This window comes from Papaver somniferum, chromosome 7 (assembly GCF_003573695.1).
Source record: "Papaver somniferum cultivar HN1 chromosome 7, ASM357369v1, whole genome shotgun sequence".
NCBI classification, from domain to species: Eukaryota; Viridiplantae; Streptophyta; class Magnoliopsida; order Ranunculales; family Papaveraceae; genus Papaver; species Papaver somniferum.
The window spans coordinates 146654885-146680222 of NC_039364.1; the positions used below are offsets into that span (position 1 = coordinate 146654885).

The following is a 25338-nucleotide window of genomic DNA, read 5'->3' on the forward strand; positions in this document are numbered from 1 at the left end:
CATTGTTTCTGTTCTTTGCTGTGTTAAAATTTCAATTTTTTTTCTACATCATTTCAATATTTTTTTTCTTTATTTTACTTTGAACTTCGTTTATTCTTCTCATATCAGCTTTTTATCTCATTTCTTGATCAACTTAATGGATCCACCTATCTTTGTACTCTATCGTCGAACACACTTGTCATTAATTTTATTCCTATCAAGTTTAAAGATTGTAACTACCTGACTTGGTGAGCTATGATTTTGCTTATGTTTAAAAAAATGTAACTCACCAGATACATGACGGATCTCGTCCATGTCCAGAGAAATCCACTACCCGTGGTAATGCCAATGAAAACGTTGTTAATCCTCATTTTATTTTATGGGAAAGTGAAGATTCAACACTTATTCTATGGATTCAATCTATTGTTTCTGATACTACGATTGGTTATGTTGCCGGTATATTTATTTTTATTGGTTTGTGGACGAGCAATGAACAATGTTTTAAAAGATCTTTATTACTCATGCCATCCAACTCTGAACCAAATTGCAGACAATCGAGCAAGCAATGCTTTTGGTACATCTCGTCTTGTTGATGTTAATAGGTTGATGATGAGTTAGTTGTTGCTAGATCTCTTATTTTTGATACTGAAATGGTCGTTACTACCGTGTTTTCTTTATCCAGTTATTAATACACCTCCTTTGCTACTTTTATTCTAATTTGAAATCTATTAGAGTTTCACAATCTATTATTGATTGAAAAATTAGTCGTCACGCAAGATGTTGCTAATGGTGAAAAAGGTGATGAGGCTAATCCCTTGTTGTTGTGTGTTGATCAATCATATGGTTTTCCAGATGGTTTTTCTCAAAGAGGAAGAGGCTACAGTTTATGAGGTAAGGGAAGATGATCAGGTGGAAGATGATTTCCAAACAAAATTTCTCGAAATTATTTTACGGAATATCCTTTTACTGGTTCCTTCGCTTATAATAAACCTCAACATAGGATTTTCTTTAACTATGGTCGTACTGCAGTGGGATGCAAACGCTGACTTGATTTCACTTATCAAGGTAGACAACCTCCAAAGAACATGCATGATATGCTAGATGCAATTATAATTCATGATGATGAATCCACCAGGTTTGGCGACTCTTGTGCAAATAATCATACCATTTTCTATGTTGATTCTCCAAGTACACTACCAACTTTTTCGTTCGGCAAACTATATGGACAAAACCTAATATAGTTGCAAGTAGACCAATTGAATGATCCTTGATAATATATATATAGAGTTTATATCTCTAACTCTTACCAATTGAATGATCCTTGATAATATATAGAGTTTTACGATTACTATCTATCTTTCCTGAAAGAGATTACCAAAACCTCGATAACAGAAAAGCAAGATCATGAAACGCGAACTATCAAGGTAAAGATAGTCGAACCTGGCTTCACGAATCCCCAAAGCGAAGTCTTTCAGTCGTGGACCTAATTATGTTTCTCAGAGAAAACCTAGGTTAACAGAGGACAACTCTGGAATCAACTAGGACACAAAGTGTCGGAGATTGAATTTCCAAGTTGAAAAAGAATTTCTATATATAGTTTTCAATGACCAGGGGTTTCTCACAATTCAAGCTAAGATAACTTGAAAACCAAGCAAATACTTTTAGGTTTTGAAAATACAATAGAAAAATATATACAAAACTGTGTACAATAACTGTTCGGTTTGGCAAGTGTGACATAAGAACTAAAATCAATTTGATGTTCATTTAAATACCTAAGAATTTAATCATGATGCAAACACATAAATGTTTGAGTGATCAACTAAGTCTTAGAATTGTTTAAGAGAGTTCTAGCGATGCTAAACATATTTAAAATATAAGTCTTTTAGCATCTGCTAGAATTTGTTGGGATAATTGGTAGAACGGTTCGTGAATTGTAAGGCTTGTTCACGATTCAGGATGCAACGGTTCGTGAACCGGGTTCACCAACTACTAGCCTACTATACCAACTTTAAAATTCAGTTCACCACAGTTCGTGAACTGTTCCCAACTGAACTTACGGTTTGCAAACTGGCTTGCTAACCTTCCCTGTATTTCTGAAACTCAGATATCTATGGTTTGCGAACTGGTTCGCTAACCTACCCTGAACAGAAATTACAAAAGTTCTGAATTTCTATTTTGATATTTGAAACATTCCCAAGTGATAAAATCATTTGCATGGGCAATTTTCAATTGATCTACAAATTAATTCACAAACAATAAATTGCTTTGAACTAACATTGTTAAGAACCGTTGAACATCTTTGCTAAAATCATATTTTGAGATTTTTAACAAGACAAGCTTGACTCGAAACTTCTTCTTTGTAAATATACTGGAAGTCATACGACATAGTTTCAACAGATAGAATGTAAGATAGTGAGTAAAATAGAATGGTTCAGTCTTCACATACGTAATAGGAAAGTTTTCCAAATGTCTTCGAGGGTGATATCTGATACTCAACTACTAAATTCTAACCTAGTCCGAAACTTGACCTGGTAGACTAGAAATCAACATATAATTTTGATCATCTAACGTTGACAACAAGCTTGAGATAACAAAACTTATGGGTTCAACCGAGAATTGCTCTAACATGATGGATGGTTCTGAGTAAATTGGTATCACGAATGGCTCAGGTATGTGTACTTTTTCACCTTGGATCAACTTTGAAAACTAATGGTGATCATTCTGTTATACTCAACCGTGTTGTAGTTGTCACAAATTCCACTCAATTTATTTATCGACAAATTTGCCTCAAACAACAATTGTGATTTGACTTTTAATTCTCATGATTTTTGTGTAAAGGATATGATCTCGGGGATGATTCTTTTTCAAGATTCTCATGAGAATGGTTTTTACCTCATTCACCACACTAACGCTTTTTCTACCACTATATTTTCAAGTATCACCACAACGATTGATGTTTTTCACAAAATACTTGGCCATCCAACTTTTCAAACTTTATAACATATTAACTCATAAAGATCTATATGTCTCATATGTTATGTTTTCATATAAAATTACTGTACAATACATTCTAGTAAGTTTCAGGGTTTGGAGATAGATTTTCAAGGAAGTATGACAGAAAATTAGAACAAGCAGTGAGATAAAAAATAGAGAAAAGCAAATTGTTAGAGCACTTCTTGGTTGGACCCTCCAAGCGCTGGTATTTGAAATTTGGTTGTCAAGTTTAGTTCCAAAACTTATCGCCTTATTAAAATCAACCTCGTTAGGTTAAACTTAGGACATATAAATGTTGAGACAAAACTCTAATTACTCATTGAAGACATGAACTGAAGAATAAACAAAGACATCATCCTTCAAACTAAGGTACGCAAGCATTGAACGACTGTTCTTTTTCTATCTAGTTCTCACAATCTTATTCATTGAAAATATAGTATGTGAAATTTGTTTACATGACTTTGGTATATAAGGTGACTTGAGCATTATCTATGATCAAAGTGTAGTATCAAAGGGAGGATATACATTAGTTTTTTTTTTTTTGTACAAATTGTATTAAGTTACGAAGTATAGTTTTCTATCCTTTCATTATTTCGATATAACATTAATGTTGTGCTTTTTGCTACTTATTGTTGAACTTTTGATATGAATTTGTGCTTTGAAAACATGATAGAAAGCAATTTCATAATCATGCTTAAAAGCTAGTTTTAACTTGAATTAAGTTTCATATTCAAATAATGATTTAGAAGAATCATAAGTTCTCGTTCTAATTCTAGAAGCGATCCTAGATCCCGTTCCATATTAGGCCCTCTCTAACTGATAAAGCTTGTCAGCTAGTATTGATCAACAAGAAAGTGTAGACGCTAACTCCCAATGAACTTTCTTTCTATTTTTTTTATTTTTGATTGAGTGTACGTGAGTGTCTTTGATTTCGTGGTTATTCTATTGGCACACTCAAGATCTAGATCATGGTGTTAGATAACAAGATCTGCATCTTTTACAACGTAACAGGTTAGCTTTATTACCTGACTATGCTAGTCAAGAAGATATAGAATAATCGAACTTGAGTGTCCATGTGATAAAATTAGGTTAACATTCGATAGTTTAAGCTAACAAGTGCATCCATTATCATCCGATGATGAACCCTATTTCCAAAATAACAATCAACGATCGCAATATCCAATGTATTATTAGCGTGATAGACAAAAGGAATCTTTCGAAGATTCATCTAGTTTCTATATATATCCTCTACGAGCGGGATATCAGCTTGAATAACAAAATCGTTCGTCTACTGCCTAATATATTTTTACACTATTGTTTGACCAATGCAAATAATGAAATATTCCATTTCATATCTAATGGAATAATTTGTCGAAATTACACACATAAAAAAAAATTAAATAAATAATGGAGAATAATTACACACATTGAAAAAAAAATGGTAATAGTGCATTCAACTTTAATTAACTACATTGTTGCATATGATACTGTATTTAAACATCTAATATATGGAAATCTACATATACGATTGAGAACGATAATATCTGAATTATCAAACAGAAATCCTCGATTGTATCAAATACATACTACCATATCATATACTACTACGTTAGGGCTATGCCATGACTTAGTTAGATATTTTCGATACCTGCTCACTACGTGAGACTGTGACGATTAAAAGCACACCATCTAATTTCCCGAACATGAGAAATAGGATGTAACTGACATATATTGGATGTTGATTCATTGATATATAACAACGGGCGAAAACATTTACTGTTGTTTAGTTTTCTTTTCTAAGGAGGTAAGGGTTTTACTAAGATTTTGCTGTTGTTTAGTTTTTCTTTTGTTTTCTTTTTTTGTTGGTTTTGATTTTGTATGTTTATATGTGTGTTTGGTGTGAAGATTTTTCAACAGATGGGAAATGGTGTTACATATTGTTTTGGGTAGTGGAGAAATCAAGAAGGACTAGATGGAATTCTTTGAAGAAGAGATTGCTAGGAGCATGCCCTTCTTGTTATTCAACTTCAGGGATTTACTTTTACCAGAATGAATTGCAGCAACCAAAACCTCCACAAGTTTTCTTGTTAAAGTTCTGCTGCACTGACAGAAGAGGACTCTTGCATGGTAAGGGTTTTTCTGTTTACTTCATATATTTCACACTCCATAGGTGTACAGGTTCTTATGGTTTAGGAGGTATTAGATCTGTGTGCAGTTGTTAACTTGTAATTCTGCCATAGGGGTATAGAGGTTCTTATGGTTTTGGGGTATGTTTGCAGATGTGACTGAAGTGTTATGTGAACTTGAACTTATAATATGGAGTGTGAAGGTATCCACCACACCAGATGATAAAGTGATGGATCTGTTCTTCATAACAGACACAAGGTTTGCAATTCTCTTCAATTTTGTTCTTCTTTCTTTATTCTGAGATGCAAAATGTATTTTTAGTTTTGGAGAAACTGGTACTTGTTATAAAAATCAACGAAAGGGAACTATCTGTATGAGAAACATAGCTCATAAAAATAGGTTGAAATTCAGACCTTTTCTGTCGTAGTAAGGGATGACACGGAAATGGGGACCTGACTCTACCATAAGATGGGAATGGACGAATCGAAGCATCATTTTTTTGCTAGGTTGATTTAGGCAGAGAGAAAAAAAGTAAAAATATGTGAAGTAATGGTCCCGTTTGTATTTGTTAGCGTTTCTATTTGTTTGTGTTAAAGAGTTAAAACTACTTGTGCTTGTCTTTAGGTAAGTCTCTAGTTATCATTCTCATGTTGGCAACGATGCGTTTCATATTTCAGGGAACTACTGCAGACAAAACTGAGACAAGAGGATGTATATGATCATTTGAGATATGTCTTAGGTGATGCATTGATAAGCTGTGAGATAGAATTGAGTGGTTTTCAAGTTCTCACTTGTTCACAGGGGTCTATTCTGCCTCCTGCCATCACAGAAGAGATGTTTGGCTTGGAGCAGGGCAATCACCCACCAAGTAAATATCCTCCGTGGAACAAGATATCTGTCACGGTGGACAATTCTCTCAGTCCTGCTCATACTCTCATCTAAATATTATGCATAGATCACAAAGGCCTTCTCTATGATATGATGCAAAACACTTAAAGATTATAATATGAAGGTAAATACCTCAAATTCAACAGTAAAATACTTGTATATGCGTATTTATGTAGTGTTTCACGATTTGCACATTTAAATTGTGTGGATTTCTCTACAGCTTATTACATTAGGGAATTTGATGCTCTTCATTTTGTTACATGTTTAAGTAAAAAAGTAACTAAGTTAGTAGTTAAGAATTTGTATATTTTCCTTGTAGGTAGACGTTATGTGTTCCTTCTCTTGTTCACAACCTTCATGGGCTTCGTCTCCATCTCACCTTGCATATGCTCCTCAAAGTTTAGCTTGACATGATAGTTAGGACTTCCAGGGATTCTTTGGTTATGTTTTGGTCATCCTCTCCCCAACCACTGTTCCATCATCAGCTTCGCCTCAAATCATGTGGTAGGATAAGCATGTCAAATTCTTCTCTTCTTCCTTGTCCCTTTGCTCTGTCGAAACCAAATAGATTTTGTTTCTTTTCATCTATAAACCCTATGATGCTATATTGCTATGTATTATCAGATTTCTTACGGGCGGTTCTCGATAAAGCATGAACAAAATTGTGAGCTGGACTTGTTTGTAGTTCAAGCTGACGGGAAGAAGATTGTAGACCTAAACAAGCAGAACGCTTTGTGCTCTCGCCTGCGAATGGAGCTCTTGCATCCGCTTCAGGTAGCTGTTGTCAGCAGGGGTCCTGACTCAGAGCTTCTCGTTGTCAATCCTGTGGAATTATCTGGATCGGGTCGGCCTCTTGTTTTTTATGATATTACCCTTGCTCTGAAGTGCTCAAGATATGCATTTTTTCGGTATATTTATCTTCCCTGTTTGTTTCCTTTTACCCTACTTCGAGAGAAGTGTGCTGACTTTTTCTCTTCCAAAGCGTGATCAGTTATGCTGTTTTGTTGTTCCTATTTTTATTTTATTTTTATTTTTTTCAGGCTGACATTGGGAGGCACATGATTGGCGACAAGGAGTGTGAAGTTTACAGAATCCTTCTTGATGAAGGGAATGGTTTCTCCATGTCATGGAAAAAGATTGAATGCGAAGTCAGAAAGATGTTGATGGGTTGGGAGTGATAAGAATGCTTGACTACAGTCGTCTGAAGCCATTGTATAAATCATTTTCTATTTTGGTTACCTCCCAACCTAGTAATAGTTAACAATATGCAGGTCTAAAAAGGTAAGTATATATGCTATGTAAATATTTTCTCAGAAGATAGGGTGGATATAGAAGCATTCCCCTAGGAAACTGAAGTTCGACCGTGAATTTGTAGGTTTTTTGAGAGATTCGCTCTGTAGTGTATAAAAGAAGTATTAGTTAGCCGCATCTTAAGTTCTTTACCTCTATGTACATGGTGTAAAACAGAATGCACTCCCTTGCATATGGAATCAGATGTAATCCAGAGATCGTACATCTCCATAATATGCTTCTTATACTCTAAATGGCGTACATATCTGGTTTTATTCTCCTGGATTATACGTTCTCGGATTACTTTGTGCATATTCATATGAATATGCCTAGGTTCTTATAGATACATTCTCCCCACTGAAGCTGGATTATTAAACATGTTGCTTTACCGAGGTCAGTTATGGACATTAGAAGGATACGGTTTTGATTCGGCTCTTATGGAAGCCAATGCTTCCATGTACAAACCTGCGTCTCTATGATTTACTTCTTATGCCCGACATGCAAATATCTGGTCGTGTTGTGCTGTTGTGGTCTGTTTAGGTTTGGACTTTTGGCTGAGAAGTTATAATATCTCACTGTACTTGTGTATGAAATAAATACTCCATTCTCTCCGTTTATGCTGGAGTTCAAAACGAATAAGTAAAGCAAAACATGTTACTAGTCCAGGGCTAGTTATGGTGGTCAATTGGGGACAATAGAAGGATATGTTTGGACCCGACGTTTATGGCAATTAATGCTCCCATGTGTCTCCTTTGAGTCCCCAGTCGTGCCTTGTCAGTTGCCAATGAGAGCAGTAGTGAAGAAGGAATATTGTCCAAGAGGAATGTGCTGGGAGATCCTCTAAAAGACCATTAATCACATTCATTTATGAGGTGTAAGCAGCCATGACACCGCCACTATCTCTCCAATACTGCAGCCTAATTAAACCTACAACTTACTCAGCAATTAACAAGTCTCACTAGAAGCACCTACCTGAAGGTCCTAAATTACGGCTTTCATACTTCTACAAGAACGCTATCCTCACTGCTAGATCCACTAGGTTGGTAATTTTTCATGGAATTTGGCGACTCTCTATACCAATTGGATGATTCTATTTTGTGGAGTCAGAATTATGGATTCAGGAAGAGCTTCTAGTGCCAAATGGCTGGGCTGTTTGCTCTTTAGTCCTCCTTAAGTTTGTGTATCTGGAATTTATATTTTTTTAGGCAAAAAGAGAATTTATATTAATGTTGTTCGTCGTTGCCGGGCGAGTTTCATAATCAGAATTGAAAATAAACTTTGAGTCCTTACTTAATAATTCAAAAAGAGCCATGGAGATATTTGTTGGAGAGTAAGTTGCCGGTCCCGTTTTCCGTCCTTCCTTGGTTAAAGCATCCGCCAGTTCATTTCCCAATCTTCCGGTATGTATCGGCTGATAATAGATGAATGATTTAGCCATAGTCTTGACTTCTTCCAAAATTCTTCGACACAACCAATCCAAATCGTCTTTTGTTCCAGTCAAATAATTGATAACATCTTGGTTGTCCCTTTCGAGAATTGCATGTGTTAGATTGATTGAAGTTTCCCATTTGATTGCTTCCTTTGCTGCCAAACATTTTGCCATGAGAGTGTTGCAAATGTTTTAATACATGTTGTTGTTCCAAAGGTACTTGAATGATTCCGATCTATGAGCCCCAGTCCCACTGTTAAGTCCCCTTCCTTGAATGAAGCATCAAAGTTAATTTCTCAAACGCTGGTGGTTTCCATTCCTTGTTCTTTTTTCCTCTAGTTACCCAAGTACTACTCTTGATTCCTTTGTTGATGAGAGAATTATGAACTACTATCTTAGTTTCTATGATCCTGATCAGTTCCACCGGTGTAGGTTTCAATACTTTAAAGACCACATCACATCTTGCCTTCCATATATTCCAAACCACTATGCCACAGACAGCTGCCAGTCAGTTATAGGATCATCCCAATCACGGGGGTCAGAGAACCAAGTAAGAATCCATTCCTGAAGATCTATGTAATTTTTAACTCTAGTAGCCGTGCTAAGGCCAAACTAAACGGCTCTCGCGAAAGGACAGTCCACAAGAAGATGGTAAACAATCTCTCTAGTCGAATTACACATAGGGCACTTATCAGACTCTATTGTCATTCTATAGGCTAGCACCCCTCTTACGGGAAGGCAGTTGGAAACCTAATTCCAAAGAAAGAGTTTTATCTTAGAGGTAGACCTAATTTTCCAAATTTTGTCTAACAGACTCAAGACTTGGGACATTTCCACCGTACCTTCTAAGGTCTCATAGATAGATTTAGTTGAGAATTTCCCATTCCTGGTTAGACTCCAACGGAGGACATCTTGACCATCCATACGGGGTTGGATGCACCAGATGAGATCAACAATGTGGGGATCGAAAATAGTCTCCAACAAGGCTATGTTCCAGTCACGCCTTACCGGGTCCTAGTATTCGCCAATCTCCAAAAATCTTTCAGATGTCTCCTGTTGAGACTGGGTTAGCAGAGGCGTTTTCTCTCTTAGGATCCAATTATGCTCCCATATATTGGTTGTTGAGTGAATATCTAGTTCCCATATTCTGAATTTTTTAAATTTGGTTAGGCCCTCCTTGATCCCACTCCAAGCAACAAATCCATGTTTTTTTATAATTGCCTCTTACTGGGAAAGTCGATGGGAAGTAGCAAGATTTATAGATTTTAGCACAAAGGGCTTGAGGATTAGATTCAAGTCGCCAAGCAAGTTTTGTTTGCATTGCTTCATTTACCAGTTTGAGATTTTTAAAACCAAGACCGCCATTCTTTTTGGTTTTGCTAATCATTCCCCATCCTTTGATATAGAATCCTTTTTTGTCATCCTTTTCTCCCCACCAGAAATCTCTCTGAAGCACCGTCATCATCTTTAAAGTTTTGGTCGGGATAGGAAAACATGTCATTTGGTATATAGAGACCGATTCTAGTGTGGATTTCACAAGCACGGACCTTCTAGCTTGCTTGAGCCTAAAACCCTTCCATCCTTTGAGCCTAGCTTTGAATTTTGCTATTAAGTTGGTGAAATTTAGGTGTCGGGACCTTTGGAAGAAAAGAGGAGTACCAAGATAGGTTTCCTTTAAATTTATTTTTTTCATTCTCAAAGTCCTGGTTAGTAATTTGCTAAAACTTGGTGGAAGATGAAAAGTGTGAAAAACTCCTGACTTATCCAAATTGATTAATTGACCAGAGAAAGTTCCAAAATCATTTAAAATCTTCATGAGGTGCTTGGATTCACGGAGGCCGGCTTTGGTGAAAATCAGTATACCATCTGCAAAGAGTAAGTGCGTGATGGAAGGACAGGTTTTTGCTATCTTGATTCCAGAGATCTGTTTCTTGCTTTCGGCATTGATTAACATTCGAGACAAAACTTCCACGCAGATAATGAACATGTATGGAGAAAGGGGGTCTCCTTGCATGAGCCTTCTAGATGGTTTGAAAACCTTACCAGGCGAGCCATTTAAGAGGACCAAGATGGAAGTAGTACTAATACACTGGTAAATGAGGTCACACCATTGGTCAGAAAACCCTATTTTCTTGAAAATCTTAATCAAGATAGGTCCGCTTAACCCGGTCAAAAGCCTTGCTCATATCTATCTTAATTCCTTGATACCCCAATTTTCCTTCCTTTTTTTTTTTCTTCATGGCATGAGTTATTTCATGGGCAATCAGAATATTGTTCGCGATTTGTCTTCATGGCACAAAGGTAGCTTGAAAAGGAGAAATGAAAGAGTTAAGATATGGCTTTAGTCTATTGATTATGATTTTAGAGATAATTTTATAAACAATATTGCATAGACTAATAGGGCGGAAGACCCCAACTCTCTGAGGAATGTCTAATTTAAGGATAAAAGTAAGGAATGTATGCATGATTCAACTCCTTAAGCATAAATTTGGTTTCAAAGAAATTTTTGATTAGGGCTATCACCTCCGGTCCTACAATGTTCCAAATGTTTTGGAAAAAGATCGCAGGGAAACCATCAGAGGCTGAAGATCTAGTGATCTTATTTCTCCTGAACCAATTCACCATTTTGGTGTGGAAATAAGTTGTATTTCTATCCCCCAACTTAATCTCATCATCCCTCGATTTCTCTTTCCAGAATTGTTCTTCAATGTTATTCCATTTAACTAACTTGAGAAGGAGGCCTTTCCATGTATCTCTTGATTCCTCATCATAGTTCGATGTTTGGTATCACCTATCCAATTCCTCTTTTATCTTTCTAATTCTAGTGGTGATGTTTCCAAAGACTCCTTTATATGGAACTATTTTGTGTTCTAGTTCCAGTGTATATATATTTTAATAAGAAAACAGGGATAAACCCGTTGTTACATGAGATAACCAAAACAAGAAACTATAGGACTCGATGGTATGCGATTTTTAAACAGAACCAGAATCTCGTAACCAGTAACAGTAATATCCCTCGTGCATAAGGGCGAGCTTGAATCGATGAAACATGATCCAAAAATCGGTAGAATTTTTTTTAATCGATCTAACGTAACCCTCTTCCGAAAAGAAAGATTCTATGAAACCAAAGTTGATCTACATCATCCACGTCGTGCTTACAATAAGCTCATCAGAAAAATATTCTGAGCTCTTCCACTGGCCGAAAAGATACATATCAAAGTTAGGGTAATACATATTTTGTGGTACATCATTACCATCCTCATAACATACATACATCAGATCACCAACAAACCAAACAATATTACCAGAAGAATCACATGATTCAAAAAAACATTTGCCCTATTGGGAAAACAAAGCACCCGTCGGAGAAAACATTCTTTGATTACAAAACATCCTTCCCCATATGAAAAAACAAGTTCTTGAATCTCTTCCAAATCTTGTACTCGTCGGAGGAGGTTGCCGTGAAGAAACCGGTTGTTGCAAATCACATTTATTCAACATTTCTAACACCAACTAAACCATATGAAAAGGAGAAAAATCCATCATCAAAGCCGGACAAGCCTAAGGGAGTATCCAGTTCCAGTGTATATAGAGATGCACCACTTTGTGTTCTAGTTCCAGTGTATACAGAAATGCACATAGTTGTGTACAAGTTCTACACCACACATTTTTGTGAAATCGTCACGTTGAACTTGCTGCAAGTAGTGCTCCAGTTTGTGCACTAGTTTTAAGCAGCACACCTTCTTGTATAATAGTTTCATTGTATTTGCAATAGAGGCGCCCACTCTGCATTGGTCATGCGCAATATACTTTCTTTTGCACTGGTTTAATCTCTAATGGCCATATGGATTGCACCAAGTTGTGCATCGGTAATAAACCTTTAACAATCATCTCTTGCATCGCATTGCCGAGACAGATGAAATGAGTTACTAAAGGCGTCGTAATCATCTTCCAATTATATGATATGAGTGACAAATTGTTGGACACGGGTACAATGCATTGCGACTTCCTATGTATCCTACATGTACCATGAAGGGACCAGGCACAGACCGTAGTTCATCATTTTCTGAACTAGCAACTAAAATAAATTCGTGTTGAAAGGCCAAAAGCCAAGCAAAGCCTGATGCGTATAAGCTAAGGGGATTTTGCAGCTGATGCATAAGATTATGCATCACTGTCACCACTTAATTTGCAACATGCATTCTTTTGTCCAGTAAATGCAAATTGGTGCAACACTGATCTTTCCTTCACAATGCATCAAAACAATGCATTTTGGGTTTAGAAACGCGTTAACGGTGATACCTACACGTTTACGAACATTCCATGGATAAGTCAACATTACATAATGATGTTTTCGTATCAAATATGTCCATCGAGTAAGTAAAACAATAATAATGATGCTTTTGCATCAATTATGCTTTACCGGCTAAGTTTTGTAGCTTAGATATATATATTTTTCCTTGATATACCTTCAACCACTACTTCATCCTTATATATATATTATTGACGTTTCTACGAATAAAGGTTTGGGAATTAAGTTTCATGTACCCGCCAACCCATTTTAAGCAACAAGCATAATGATGCGGTAGCATCATGATGCTTCCTTGGGTAATCTTCATAGGAGACAATTATATAGATCCCTTGGTAAACATTATAGAGACAGTGACGCGTCTTTACTCAATGCATCTTCAACAAACACTCTTTCCTTATATATGTCTTACATTTCTACGATCAGAAATTTGGAATATGTTGGACACACACCACTCTTTTACCACATGATGTATGCTAACTAATGCATCCTTGGCAAGCAACATAAGTAAATTTTGCATTTATTAGTAAGGTCCCAGTATACTGATGCATTAGCATCACGATACTTGCTTTGGTAAGCAATATAGCACGATGTTGCATCTTTTGGTACGAGACAAGCATTATAATTAGTAATGTTGTCATTCCAAGATGATGCATCCCTTGCTCCAAGTTTTTATGGTTACATGGTTATGGGCTACCTGAGTCTACCAGTAGTTATTATGAACGGTTGCACCATAATATCTGTTATCAGTTATTTATATAATTATGTGTCCGTAGGATTTGTTACATGTGTCATTGATCCAGTGAATTAGCATCAGGGTTCAATGATTGGGTATAAATGTGTAATGAAGAATTCTTCTTCTCTCTTATCTGAAGTTTATGAATGAAACCCATTTTCGGTGGCTTTGAACATATATTTGCTTGATCTTCAGATTTAAGATTTATTTCTATCTTTTCTATCTATTTTCATTGCTTGATTGTTGTGATAACACAACACAAGTATGCATATATTTGTACCGTGTATAAAATACACGGATGTCCCAGTATTCAAGCCCGTGACAGAAGTTTCCAGAATTCTTGTTGCCCAAGTTGCTTGCACATCAAGTTTACATCAGAATTAGAGTTACATAATCAATATAAATGCGTGTATCCTAAACCCTAAGAGGATATGGAATCCTAGGTTAGCTAACTATACCACAATTATTGTAAATCTCATATCAATACAATACTCTCCCTAAGGGATTCGTCCGTGGATGTAGGCAAACCATGCCAAACCACGCCAAACCACATTAAATTCGTGTCTATCATCTTTAAGCTTGTTTTGTGTATAACCCGAGTTCTGATCATCATCACCAAAATCACCATGTTTAGTGCATGGAAATATTTATGGGTACAAACATTGGTTCCGGCTAAGGGGATTCGAGTGAAAGAATCGTGTTTTATCATTGAGAGAGGTGCGGAAGAAATCTACACGAAGGTTGAAGAAACTGTTGCGAAAAGTTGCAGAAACTGTGGCGAAAACAGCAGCAGTAAGTCTTGCGAAATTCAGAGACACTAACATAAATAATTGTTACAGAAGGCGTTATAGAAAGCCTAGCCAATCAAACATCACCATGTCATCTCCTCGCTGAGATGTCAGCTACTGGATCTGCAGCGTACTGCCACATCAGCACGTTCGATGCCACGTCAGCACCTGAGTCCAGTCAGCGACTGCAATATCTCCATCACCACGTAGACATGTCACATCAGCATGCCACATCATCAATATATCGACGCATCAGCATGCCATGTCATCATTTAGGAGCCACGTCATCACTGCCACATTAGCAGTCTTGATACAGTCACTGTCACGTGTGCAACAGCACGCGCGCTTCTTTCAAATCTTGTTTCGTCAATAACTTCTTCGTTTAAAGTCCGAATTGAGTGATTTTTGGCTTGTTAGATTCGTATTTCAATTCCCTACAAGATGGAAGTAAAAATTCATGTGTTGAGAAACTTTTATATGCACTTGGAGTAGCAACATGATCGAGTGGTTCGTGGATAACGCCATGATCGAGTTCGAGGTTCGTAGATAGCGACATGATCCAGTTTGAGATGAGAATTGCTTATACCCTTCAATGTTTATCCTTGCATCATATCACAAGCACCTAAAGCCTCACCTTGCACGTGAGCACATAAGTCTTGCTCTTATCACAAGCTTAAAATCTCGTCTTGCACGCGAGTGTGAAAGACTTGCACCTTGGAAAGCATAAAGTCTCGTCTCGACCACGAGCCCAATGCCCGATATTGGTCCAAAGACTCGTACTCAACACAAGAAATACAACCATCCTGCCCGAGCAGCGAGCGCTACAACCTTGTTACGTTGTGAGCAAAAAGCCTTCCCCATCCGCAAGCACACTACATCCCGCTCAAGTCTCGACTAGCTCTCGAGCATCATCAAGTCCACCACGTGGCAAAAAGTCTCACCTAGCACGTGAGAATTTTTTTGCAGGTAATTACAGTTGGGGGAGTCTTGTAATATCTCTACTCACGCTAGGGGGAGAGTTTCATCATCAACGTTCGGGGCAAAAGGATAACCAAACTTCTTAACCCCCAACAAGTCGGAGGTTAAGAGGGGGCGATGTTTGTACCGTGTATAAAATACACGGATGGCCCAGTATTCAAGCCCGTTATCCCGTGACAGAAGTTTCCAGAATTCTTGTTGCCCAAGTTGCTTGCACATCAAGTTTACATCAGAATTAGAGTTACATAATCAATATAAATACGTGTACCCTAAACCCTAAGTGGATATGGAATCCTAGGTTAGGTAACTATACCACAATTATTGTAAATCTCATATCAATACAATACTCTTCCTACGGGATTCGTCCGTGGATGTACGCAAACCATGCCGAATCACGTTAAATTCGTGTCTATCGTCTTTAAGCTTGTTTTATGTATAACCCGAATTCTGATCATCATCACCAAAATCACCGTGTTTAGTGCCTGGAAATATTTCTGGGTACAAACAGCATCGCAAGTTCGAAATGATGTATCTTAATTTTTCACTGATGCATCATACACGGCACACCATTGCAGAATGGAACTTCGGGACAAGAAGTTTCACTTTATGAGTGTGCATTACTAGCTTAAGGATACGAATCAGTGATACATCCTAGAGTAAGCAACCATATAATGACGCATCTTAAAATATGAGTCATGCGAAAAATACGGGTGTTACATTAGCACTCTTATTTTTGTTCATGTTGTGCCATATATGCCTAGCATCCCTTGTTTAGATTCTGCACTTTGAAGAAGCATTGTTGGTCCTATGCAATATGCAACCATTACAAGGCCTGGCATTTCTTATTTTGTGAACAAGGCTTGCCGGCACATGCAAACTCCAACTAAGGAGAATTGGACAAAGGTAAAACTAGGGGTGTCAACGGGTCCGGGTCCTTCCGGGTATCACTAGACCCGGACCCTACTTATAAAGGTCGGATCCGGGTCCTAACGGTTCCGGGTCCGGTTCCTACACTTGTGGACCCAGAACCAGACCCGTTTAAATACCCGGGTACCCGCCGGTCTCAGGTACCCATTAGGTCTTAAGAAAACTATTAAAAAAACCTCAAAAACTTAATATTTGTCTCTTTTTGGCTTGGATTTAAATAACTTTTATAAAATTTATTATTATTTCTTATTAATGTACTAAATAAAGATTAAATGTAAGAGAAAAAATTAAAACGAGTAAAATATCAAAGCAAAAACTAGCAAAACACATGAATAAAGTATAAATAAACGGGTACCCGATACCCGCGGGTACCCAATGGGTATTACCCGTTTGGCCCCGTTTAGATTCGGGTCCAATCGGGTAATTACCCGTCGGGTCCTAAGTTGCTAATGGGTCCAACTTTAGGACCCGGAACCGGACCCAAATCTATCGGATCCGGATCCGGATAATGGATACCCATTAACAGTCCTAGGTAAAACGCATAATGAGATATCTAGTCGGGACCTTAGAGTTTGGATTGCAGTTTAAAAAATCTTCAGTTTTACAATTACAAGTTTTTCCGATGATGGTTGGGCAGGTTGTCCCATAGACAAAAGGTCAATTAGTGGCACAACTATTTTCTTAGGTCCAATTACGGTGTTATAAAAAGCAGAAGACAATCTCTCATTTTAGCATTGAAGAGGAGTATAGACTATCGGCTGATGCTACTTCAGAGATTTTTTGTTTACAATCTCTACTTACTGAAAATGGCTTCTCATCTCTTGCTCCCTCTGTCTCGTGGTGTGATAACATTGGAGCCACATATCTTAGTAGGAATTTTTAATGAGCTTTTGAAGCATATTGAAATTGCTTTCGTTTTATCAGGGAGTTAGTTGCTGCCAAGAATTTTTTTGTCAAGTACATTGCTATAGGCGATCAAATTGCGGATATTTTTAGTTTTTATCTACTTTGAGGTTTTAAGTGTCATCGCGTCAGCTCTCACTTCTGCAATGACTTTAAACTTAATGGGATGTTAGAACAAGTGTAACAGAAATTTACACTTATGTTATAAGTCGTGGTTTGGTTTATGTTTCAATTTTTTTCGCTTTATATGTTTGCCTGTTTTTTGTTTACTAAAAGTATATGTAAGAGCTATGTTCATTCTAAGACTAAAAAGAAAAAACCTGTAAGAGCTATTGTTCATCCTAGGAAAGTCAAAAATTAGAAAGAAAAAACAATAATTTGAAGAAGGAACAGAAGATTAGTTGAATAGGGAGAAGATGAATAATGTGGTACAAAGTGGTTTGAAAGTACTGCCGCCGGTTATAATGAAAACGGTGGGATTCCAATGGTTAGTGTTTTTTGTTGACTATATAATTTGGGTCCAAATTCATGCACACTACTTAACAAGTGTATATTTCACATTTCAATCTCTATTCTTGATTTAATTTAGGTAGTTATGTAAAGAGGATCATGATTCTAAACATAGAAAGTAATAGGGTCATCAGTTAAATAATCACCGGAAAAATATGTGAAATATACACTCATTAGAGGAGTGTGAAGAGATTTGGACTCGTATAATTTTCCCAAATCGGCTAGGTCAAATAAACCTCGTTTAATTGAGGGCCCCTAAAAAAAATTAGGAGCCTCACACTACAAAACAAAAAAGGTCATGAAATAACAATTTGTGGTTAACCCTTATCCCAATATTTTTTAAATGTCCAAACTACCCCTAAATAATAAGTGTTAATTAAGTTGTTAAGTTAAGCTAATTAGTTTGTTTAAATTAAAATCAGATTTAGGAGTTAAAACGCGTGGTGGTGGTGGTGGTGGTGGTGGTGGTGGGGGGAAGTAGTGTTTTTGTGTGTTGAGAAGAAGAAGAGGAGTTTTTGTGTTTTTGATGCAAATGAAGATCCCATTGCTCAAAATGAAAGAACCAACCCTTAAAATGAGGAACCCCAAGCTCAAAACAATCAGGTAAACATCTTATACTCTTCGATTTGTTTGTTTGTTTCTCCAAGTGGTCGAATTATCCACACTATGGAACAACTCAGCGTAAGGGTCGTCATAGTCGGGGGAGTGTATACTCACTTTATGGGCACTACCAATAACGACTCAAACCTGTAACTTTTCCAAGTTATGAAAAATCGTTAGGTTGGTCTGATAAACATTGACGACTCAAACCTGCAACTTTTCCAGGTTATGAAAAATCGTTAGGGTGGTCTGATAAACATTGACGACTCCAGCTAGCTATCTAGGTCACTTAGCGTCGTTACTTTGTTTTGTTTATACCAAGACGACTCTAAAATCAAAAACTCTCTGTAAATGTAACTCTTAGGGTCGTCATTTGTGTAATCATATTCAATAACGACACTAACCAACCATTTCATAGATAGCTTAGAATCGTCATTCCCGACATCTATAACAATAACGACTATGAAGGAGTCGTTATTCTGCTATATATATTGTTGACGACCCTTAAGCTGCCACAGTATAAAATCTTATCAGCTTCAGAGTCCTTATTCATTCTAGCCAACATTTAAATAAAGAACTTCTAAACAACGTTCTAAAATCTTAGGAAAGCAAAATAATTTCAACAAACCATCCAAACCAAACCCGAAGTATCTAATGGACGAAATAGTTGCATCTAAGAAAAGTTAAGAAATATAAGTTCAAGTCAAAAGTAACATAAAACATAAGTTCATTTCGACAGCAACCCTAGTACCTCCCTGATCGGCTAACTTCCCATCTTCTATTAGGACCCTGAGTTGCACAACCCCCTGGAGAACCACCATCTTCTCTACTTCCTTGTTCATCAAGAGGATGATGGCTACCTTGTCCCTGTTCAACACGTTCTTCTCCTAGTTGGCTACGTGTTTTCTTGGTCCTCTTACCTTCCTTAGCCAGCTCAGCAAACATTTTTTTTGCATTGGGATTTTCAACGTGTCTGCAGTAATCAGCATACCGACGTTGTTTGTCAGGATCGAACACTTCCCCTTTGTCGGCCGAGCAACACAGTGCGTTTGCAAAAAGATTCATTCGTTCCCTCTATTTGCATTCAAATACAAATTCATATTAACAAACTTATATTTGTATGTAGATGACGATGACAATTACAATTACAAAAATAAATACTCACCACAAGCTTAAGAATGGTAGAATTATCCTCTTCATCCTCCTTATCACCAACATCATTACCATCATCATCATCATCATCCTTATCACCACTACCACCACCATTTCCATCATCCTCCTCGACCAGAACCACTGTTACCAGCATGATGATGATGATGATCATCATCATCATCATCATCACAAACGACCCTTCAACATAAATGACGACTCCAAATTAGATCATGACGATTCTCAAATACATAATGACGACTCTACTTCTTTTAGATAACGACCCTTCTAATTATTTGGATAGTAAACAAGTTATTTATAAAACAGAGTCGTTAGGTTCTAAAAATGGATCGTCATAAGGAATCGTTAATGGTTTATATATTAAAACTAACGACCCTTTCATTATTTTGGACAGAGAGGTAGTTTTGTATAATATAGAGTCGTTTGGTAATAAAATAGGTCGTCAACATGAATCATCATCGGGGTACTTAAAACATCCTACTATCTAACCTAGGGTCGTTATCTCCCTCAGCATAAACATTAACGATTTTTCATAATATCAACATGCAGATGAAAAATCGTTAAGGAATAAGGACTTAGATTATGACGACCCTAGAACTGAAACTGCAATTTTGCAGTTGATTTCATAATATCAAAATGCAGATGAAAAATCGTTAAGGAATAAGGACTTCGACTATAACGATCCTAGAACTGAAACTGTAATTTTGCAGTTGAAAACCTAATTTTTTCAATCAGAAAATCAAATCAAACGCAAACCCAAGTTAGATTAGGGGGTTATAGTTCACATACCTTTTGATTGGAGCCATACATTTCTCCCATTCCGCCTTAGTACGTTCCATTTTTGTAGTAAAAGCTAATCGTGCCAGTTTGAAAGAAAAAAAAAATCGGATCGTTGATGGCGGAGGAGGGAGCAGAGAGGAATAGGGGGGGAAAAGAAGAATATTTTATTTAGATAGGAAATGAAACTGGCGGCCTTGGATAAAGGGGTGATAGGATTTTTAGGTTAGTTATTACGGAAGGGTATAATAGTATTTTTGCCACCTTTTGAAACCCCTATAACATTTGGCGTGGGAAACATATTAGTCAGGCCCCTAATTGTTTTTGGCGCCCCAATTAAACGAGGCAAATAAAAGGGGTATGTGTTCGGAATCTTCGAGTGATTAGTGTTCCGTGTGGCTCATTCAGGGATTATAAAAAAGGTTTCCCTTGCGAAAATTTACCGTTGAGATGCTTACTGGAGCACCCAACGGACAAATTGTGTTGAAGAGCTGGCGTTCTCACATGTATCTTTCAAGTCCAGTGTCTCCACTTCAGCTCATCCCTCCAAAACTTAAAAGACTTCTGACAATCACATACCAACATCCACACTTATATTAGCCGTCCTCAATCTTCATTACCCCTCTCATAAGCAATACATACAAAAAGAATTCTAAAACCCAGTAATAAAGTCTCCAAAACCTTGCTTATCAAGGACAAAGTTGCCAATTTTATTAGAATTTAATTACAATTTGCAGTTTCTTTAATATTTAATTCACATATTCTCACAAAATTTGATGTAATTACCTTTATTGTTATCTACATTTTCTCATTTCCCAACGTCTTGACCTCAGACATCGACCCCTCAAGCCTCTTCGTGTCCACCACATTTACTAACTTGTCATAAAGGTGTCCCATATCCAGGTCATATTTACAGGGGCCTCAACTGTTTTTGAGCAGTCCAAGAACAAATCCCAGCTGTATGCCAGCTAATATCTGCTGTCATTCCTGGTCCCGTAAACCACGTAAAAGCATCTCATGTGTCGCGGTCTCATTGGCCAGAGAGTCTTAATCGATTGTACGACATATGCAGCTTTTTGGATAGAGAATATAATATTTGCCACGTGGCGTCACCTTGTTGAATCTCGTTGTTAAAAAGTAGGGCCTTTCTTATAGACGGGTCCCACAGGTTCCTCTGTATGGCGGACAGATTTGTGTCTGCCACGCGTTGGAGTATCTTTCCGAGATGCCTCACATCTTTCTCAGCAACGGTTAAAGATATCTTTGGCCAGTTTACTGCTCCTTGGAAAGGTAATCTTATACCGTCCGCTATGATGACTGGTACACATCCTAGGGCTATAGATTCAACTAATCTGGGACTCCATGGAGCCCATCCTAGTGGACATAGACAAAATTTAGACCGTACGATCTCTGATTGATATCCCCTATATCTATGCCTCTTTAGATAAAACTTTCGATTCCTATTGAATTTTTGCCATATCTGTGTTCTTACTTTCCTGTAAATAAAACAAACAATAAAGAAGTCATTAATACCACTAATTAAAATTCTATAATTTCCAAATGATTAAAAATGCCCTTGTTCAGGTGGATTGAGCTCCCACGGTTCACATTTCGGTCCACTAAAATGATCATAATTTTGAATGGCTTAAGTGAAAAGCGACTTTAATTTGTTACTAACTAGGTTATATAAGGGTAATTTGGTCATTTAGATATGATTATTAGAAAATTAATTAGAGTTTAAGTCAGAAAATTACTTGCTGTAAAATCGACCACTGACGTTCTTTGGATGAACTTCCATTTTGCCCCTGAAAAACACCATAATGTCTCGTTTGCTCTTCTCCGGCACCACCATTGTTTGTAACGTTGATCTAACACTTTCTGGAGATATGAACGGTGGTATTACTACATTCTCAACTTGTTGACAAGGATGCCGGAATTTGACACCAAATGTCTGTAGTATAATCGATTTCTTCAGGAACTTTGGAACTCCATCAGCTATAGCTACATCTTCCTTCAAAGTCGAACAGAAATTAACAAAATTTAATCAGTAATAGCTCAATTCAATCAAAACCCAGACTCAAAAATCACACATTGTTTCAAAGATTGAGTCTTTATCTTACCATTGCATGAAAACAAGCTCCAAAATCATGAGAAGCAACAAAGACATGATCAGAACCTTGACTTCGATTCCAGAACGGCATTTCATTAGAAATGAGTTGAATAGCTGAAGCTAATAAAGGTCTAGCATGACCTAATGCAGGGAACCCATTAACAGTACTGAAATTGCAAGATACATAAACTGGTACAAAGAAGAAATCAGCTTCATTTGGATTTAATGTCCTCACATCACTACCCATTAAAGCTCTGTGAATAGCAACTTCTGAAGCAAACAAATGATTACTACATCTCTTATTTGACAACCAATCAGTATTGTATTTTGATGGAAGATCATAAATGTAGATCTTCAATCCATTCATCTCTTTAGAGATTTCTGGTTTCGGGTGTTGCAAAAATGTTGCTGCACTGTTGGTTTCATACAATGCTCGAGAACTCTTTGATGTAATAGTTGTCTTAGAAAGAGAAGTAGTAGGTTTGTTGGTACTAGTTATCATATAAGAAGTGAAGAAGTATAAAGACAGAGTAATCCAGACAAGCCATTTGAAGTATCTTTTGAAGAAGTTGCTGTTCTTTTCATGATTTCTTCCATTTCTATGAACAAACCTCATTTTAACATAAAACCCTTTTCTGCAATTCTTGATGTTTGTTGTTCTCCCAATGAATTCTGCCATTTTTAATAGATTTTTTAAATACCCAGAAACTGAGTAGTTGAAATGGGGTTTTCCTTTACCTACAACTGAAAATATGAATTGCAGTAGATGTAAAGAAATGTTGAGTTCAGTAACAGATTGAGATGGTTTGTTGGTCTTTCATTTTTCTTCTCTTTAAAAATGAAAATGAAGCCTCCCTTTTTCTTTGGTTTTGAATTGATAGAAACTGTAATGATTTTTTTGTTGGCTTTGTTTAAGTACTCAACAGTGAGGCAGAGAATGAGCTTTTACAGAAGGTCACATGGAAGAGATGTGACCTTGGCAAGGGTTTAGGTTTTCGGGAGTTGTGTGAATGACCACTTTACCCTCTATATTTAGTTTTTGTCTCAAGACAGGGTAGGTTTCGGTTCGACCCTGGCAGACCACACCACACAGGACCCCTGCCCTTGAGCAGGTCCAATTCAAATACACCCTCACCTATCCACATTCCACAGTGAGTCTTCTGACTTGTGAGGTCAAGCGCTATGGTAAGACCGGTTTGAGCCGTTTTTTTTGGGTCCATGAGATAGCTCAGTGGTATCCCATCAATTCCAGTAAGGAGGAAATCAGGGGTTTAATCCCCGCCGTAAAAGTTTATGATAGATTAGTTGTATAATGGATTTGGCGGTGTTAGGTCTGGTTGTGGGGCCAGTTTAACTGGCTGGGTTCGAGTAGGAGCTGGGTTCGGCTTCCGCGTATCAAAAAAGAAAGAAATTATAGACACCCAAACGGAAAACGCTCTACTATGGGCCTCTTCTCTCTTAGCTTTTATAGAATTTAAACTGAGTTTGCATCCATAAAATTTCTGGGTCCACAAAAAATAAAGCAGAAATATAGATTTTATCTGTGGGTTTAATAGAGTAATTTTTTGAACTCATCGTTTAGCTTGTGTTGGATTTCGCTTCACTATAGCTTAATGGTAGAAAATCCAACTATTGTGGTCTTTTTGTTTCGCTTTAATGTGGTAAAATGCCTTTACTATTCTAAAGAGTTGATCGGATCTGATCCCCTTTAAGCTAAGGGAAATCATATGGAAACTCAATTTCCGTTTGAAAAGTTATTTTATGGAAACTCAGTTTTCGTATGATTTTGAACGAATTCTTAGTTTTCAATTCCAAATATTCAGTTTTACTCCTAATTTTTTGACTTTTAACTCTTTTATTTTACCTAAACTATTTTTTTGCCTATTATATCACCATTTTTTCTCTTAAGACTTTTTTTAACCATAAATATTATTTATATAAATCAATAGAAATAATATTTGGAAATAAAAAACAAAATAAACTGTTTGACACTATTTGAGTTTCCGTGTGATTTAGCTAAGGGATACCCCTTATCCACAGTGAGATGCAATTTCGTACGCGTTTCGCTTAGCTTTAATTAAGCTATAACGAAGCGAATTGCTCCACCATTGTGTTGGCCTACAGGATCATATATGATCCACTTTTTAGCTAAGCTAATGGAATCTGCTATGTTAAAACCGAAGGAAGTCCCATAATACTTGATTTCGCTATATATAAAGTTGTAGCTAAGCGAAACTGCCTACTATAATGCTTTGTTAAACATTAACTCGATCATGTTAAAACACTTAATTAAAGGTCCTTCATGGGCATTTTTTTCTCAGTTTTATGAGCGTTTTTGAATTTGGAGAAGGATTACCATGCGTATGACAGAAATACTGGTAATGTTGGGTTAAAAACAGTGTTGCTTTTGTCAGGCTTAGAGCAGTGTGTTGTCAAGAAGCCAAGCCAAACATGTACGGACAAGAAACCCAAAACAAATACGTACAGACAAGAAAGCCAGGACAAACATGTGCAGACAAGGAAAGCAAGACAAACACGTACATACAAGAAAGCCAAGACAAACACGTGCAGACAAAGAAGAAGATTCTTCTACATGTGTGTAAAACACGTACCAAAAGTTTCAGCAAAAAGATAGGATCTAATGAACCCACACCCACACCCACACCCACACCCGAACCCGAGCCCGAGCCCGAGAATACTCAAGTTGATAAATACCCTCACCCTTGTTCTTTTTCAATTTGCAATTGGGATCATAAGGAGTAGTTGCAGGTTTAGCATTTTCACGATTAAATCTCTTAAGCACAGTTTCAACATAATGAGATT

General features: G+C 37.0%; 2 protein-coding genes and 1 pseudogene across 2 annotated transcripts; 1 reads left to right on the forward strand and 2 right to left on the reverse strand.

Annotated features, from left to right (window-relative positions):
* The first annotated feature begins 3941 nt into the window (after window positions 1–3941).
* Window positions 3942–7409, forward strand: LOC113295342 (annotated as a pseudogene).
* Window positions 7410–19093: 11684 nt separating this feature from the next.
* Window positions 19094–20959, reverse strand: LOC113298677 (nardilysin-like). The gene is made up of 3 exons (XM_026547475.1): window positions 20418–20959; window positions 19624–19808; window positions 19094–19532 (listed from the first exon to the last, which is right to left on the reverse strand). Exons 2-3 carry the CDS (start codon window positions 19795–19797, stop codon window positions 19203–19205), a joined length of 504 nt encoding a protein of 167 aa, XP_026403260.1. The 5' UTR covers window positions 19798–19808; window positions 20418–20959; the 3' UTR covers window positions 19094–19202.
* Window positions 20960–21071: 112 nt separating this feature from the next.
* Window positions 21072–23352, reverse strand: LOC113298676 (probable glucuronoxylan glucuronosyltransferase IRX7). Its single transcript, XM_026547474.1, has 3 exons — window positions 22526–23352; window positions 22160–22416; window positions 21072–21901 (listed from the first exon to the last, which is right to left on the reverse strand). The coding sequence occupies exons 1-3, from the start codon at window positions 23192–23194 to the stop codon at window positions 21436–21438; spliced, it is 1392 nt and encodes a 463-aa protein (XP_026403259.1). The 5' UTR covers window positions 23195–23352; the 3' UTR covers window positions 21072–21435.
* Between the last annotated feature and the right edge of the window lie 1986 nt (window positions 23353–25338).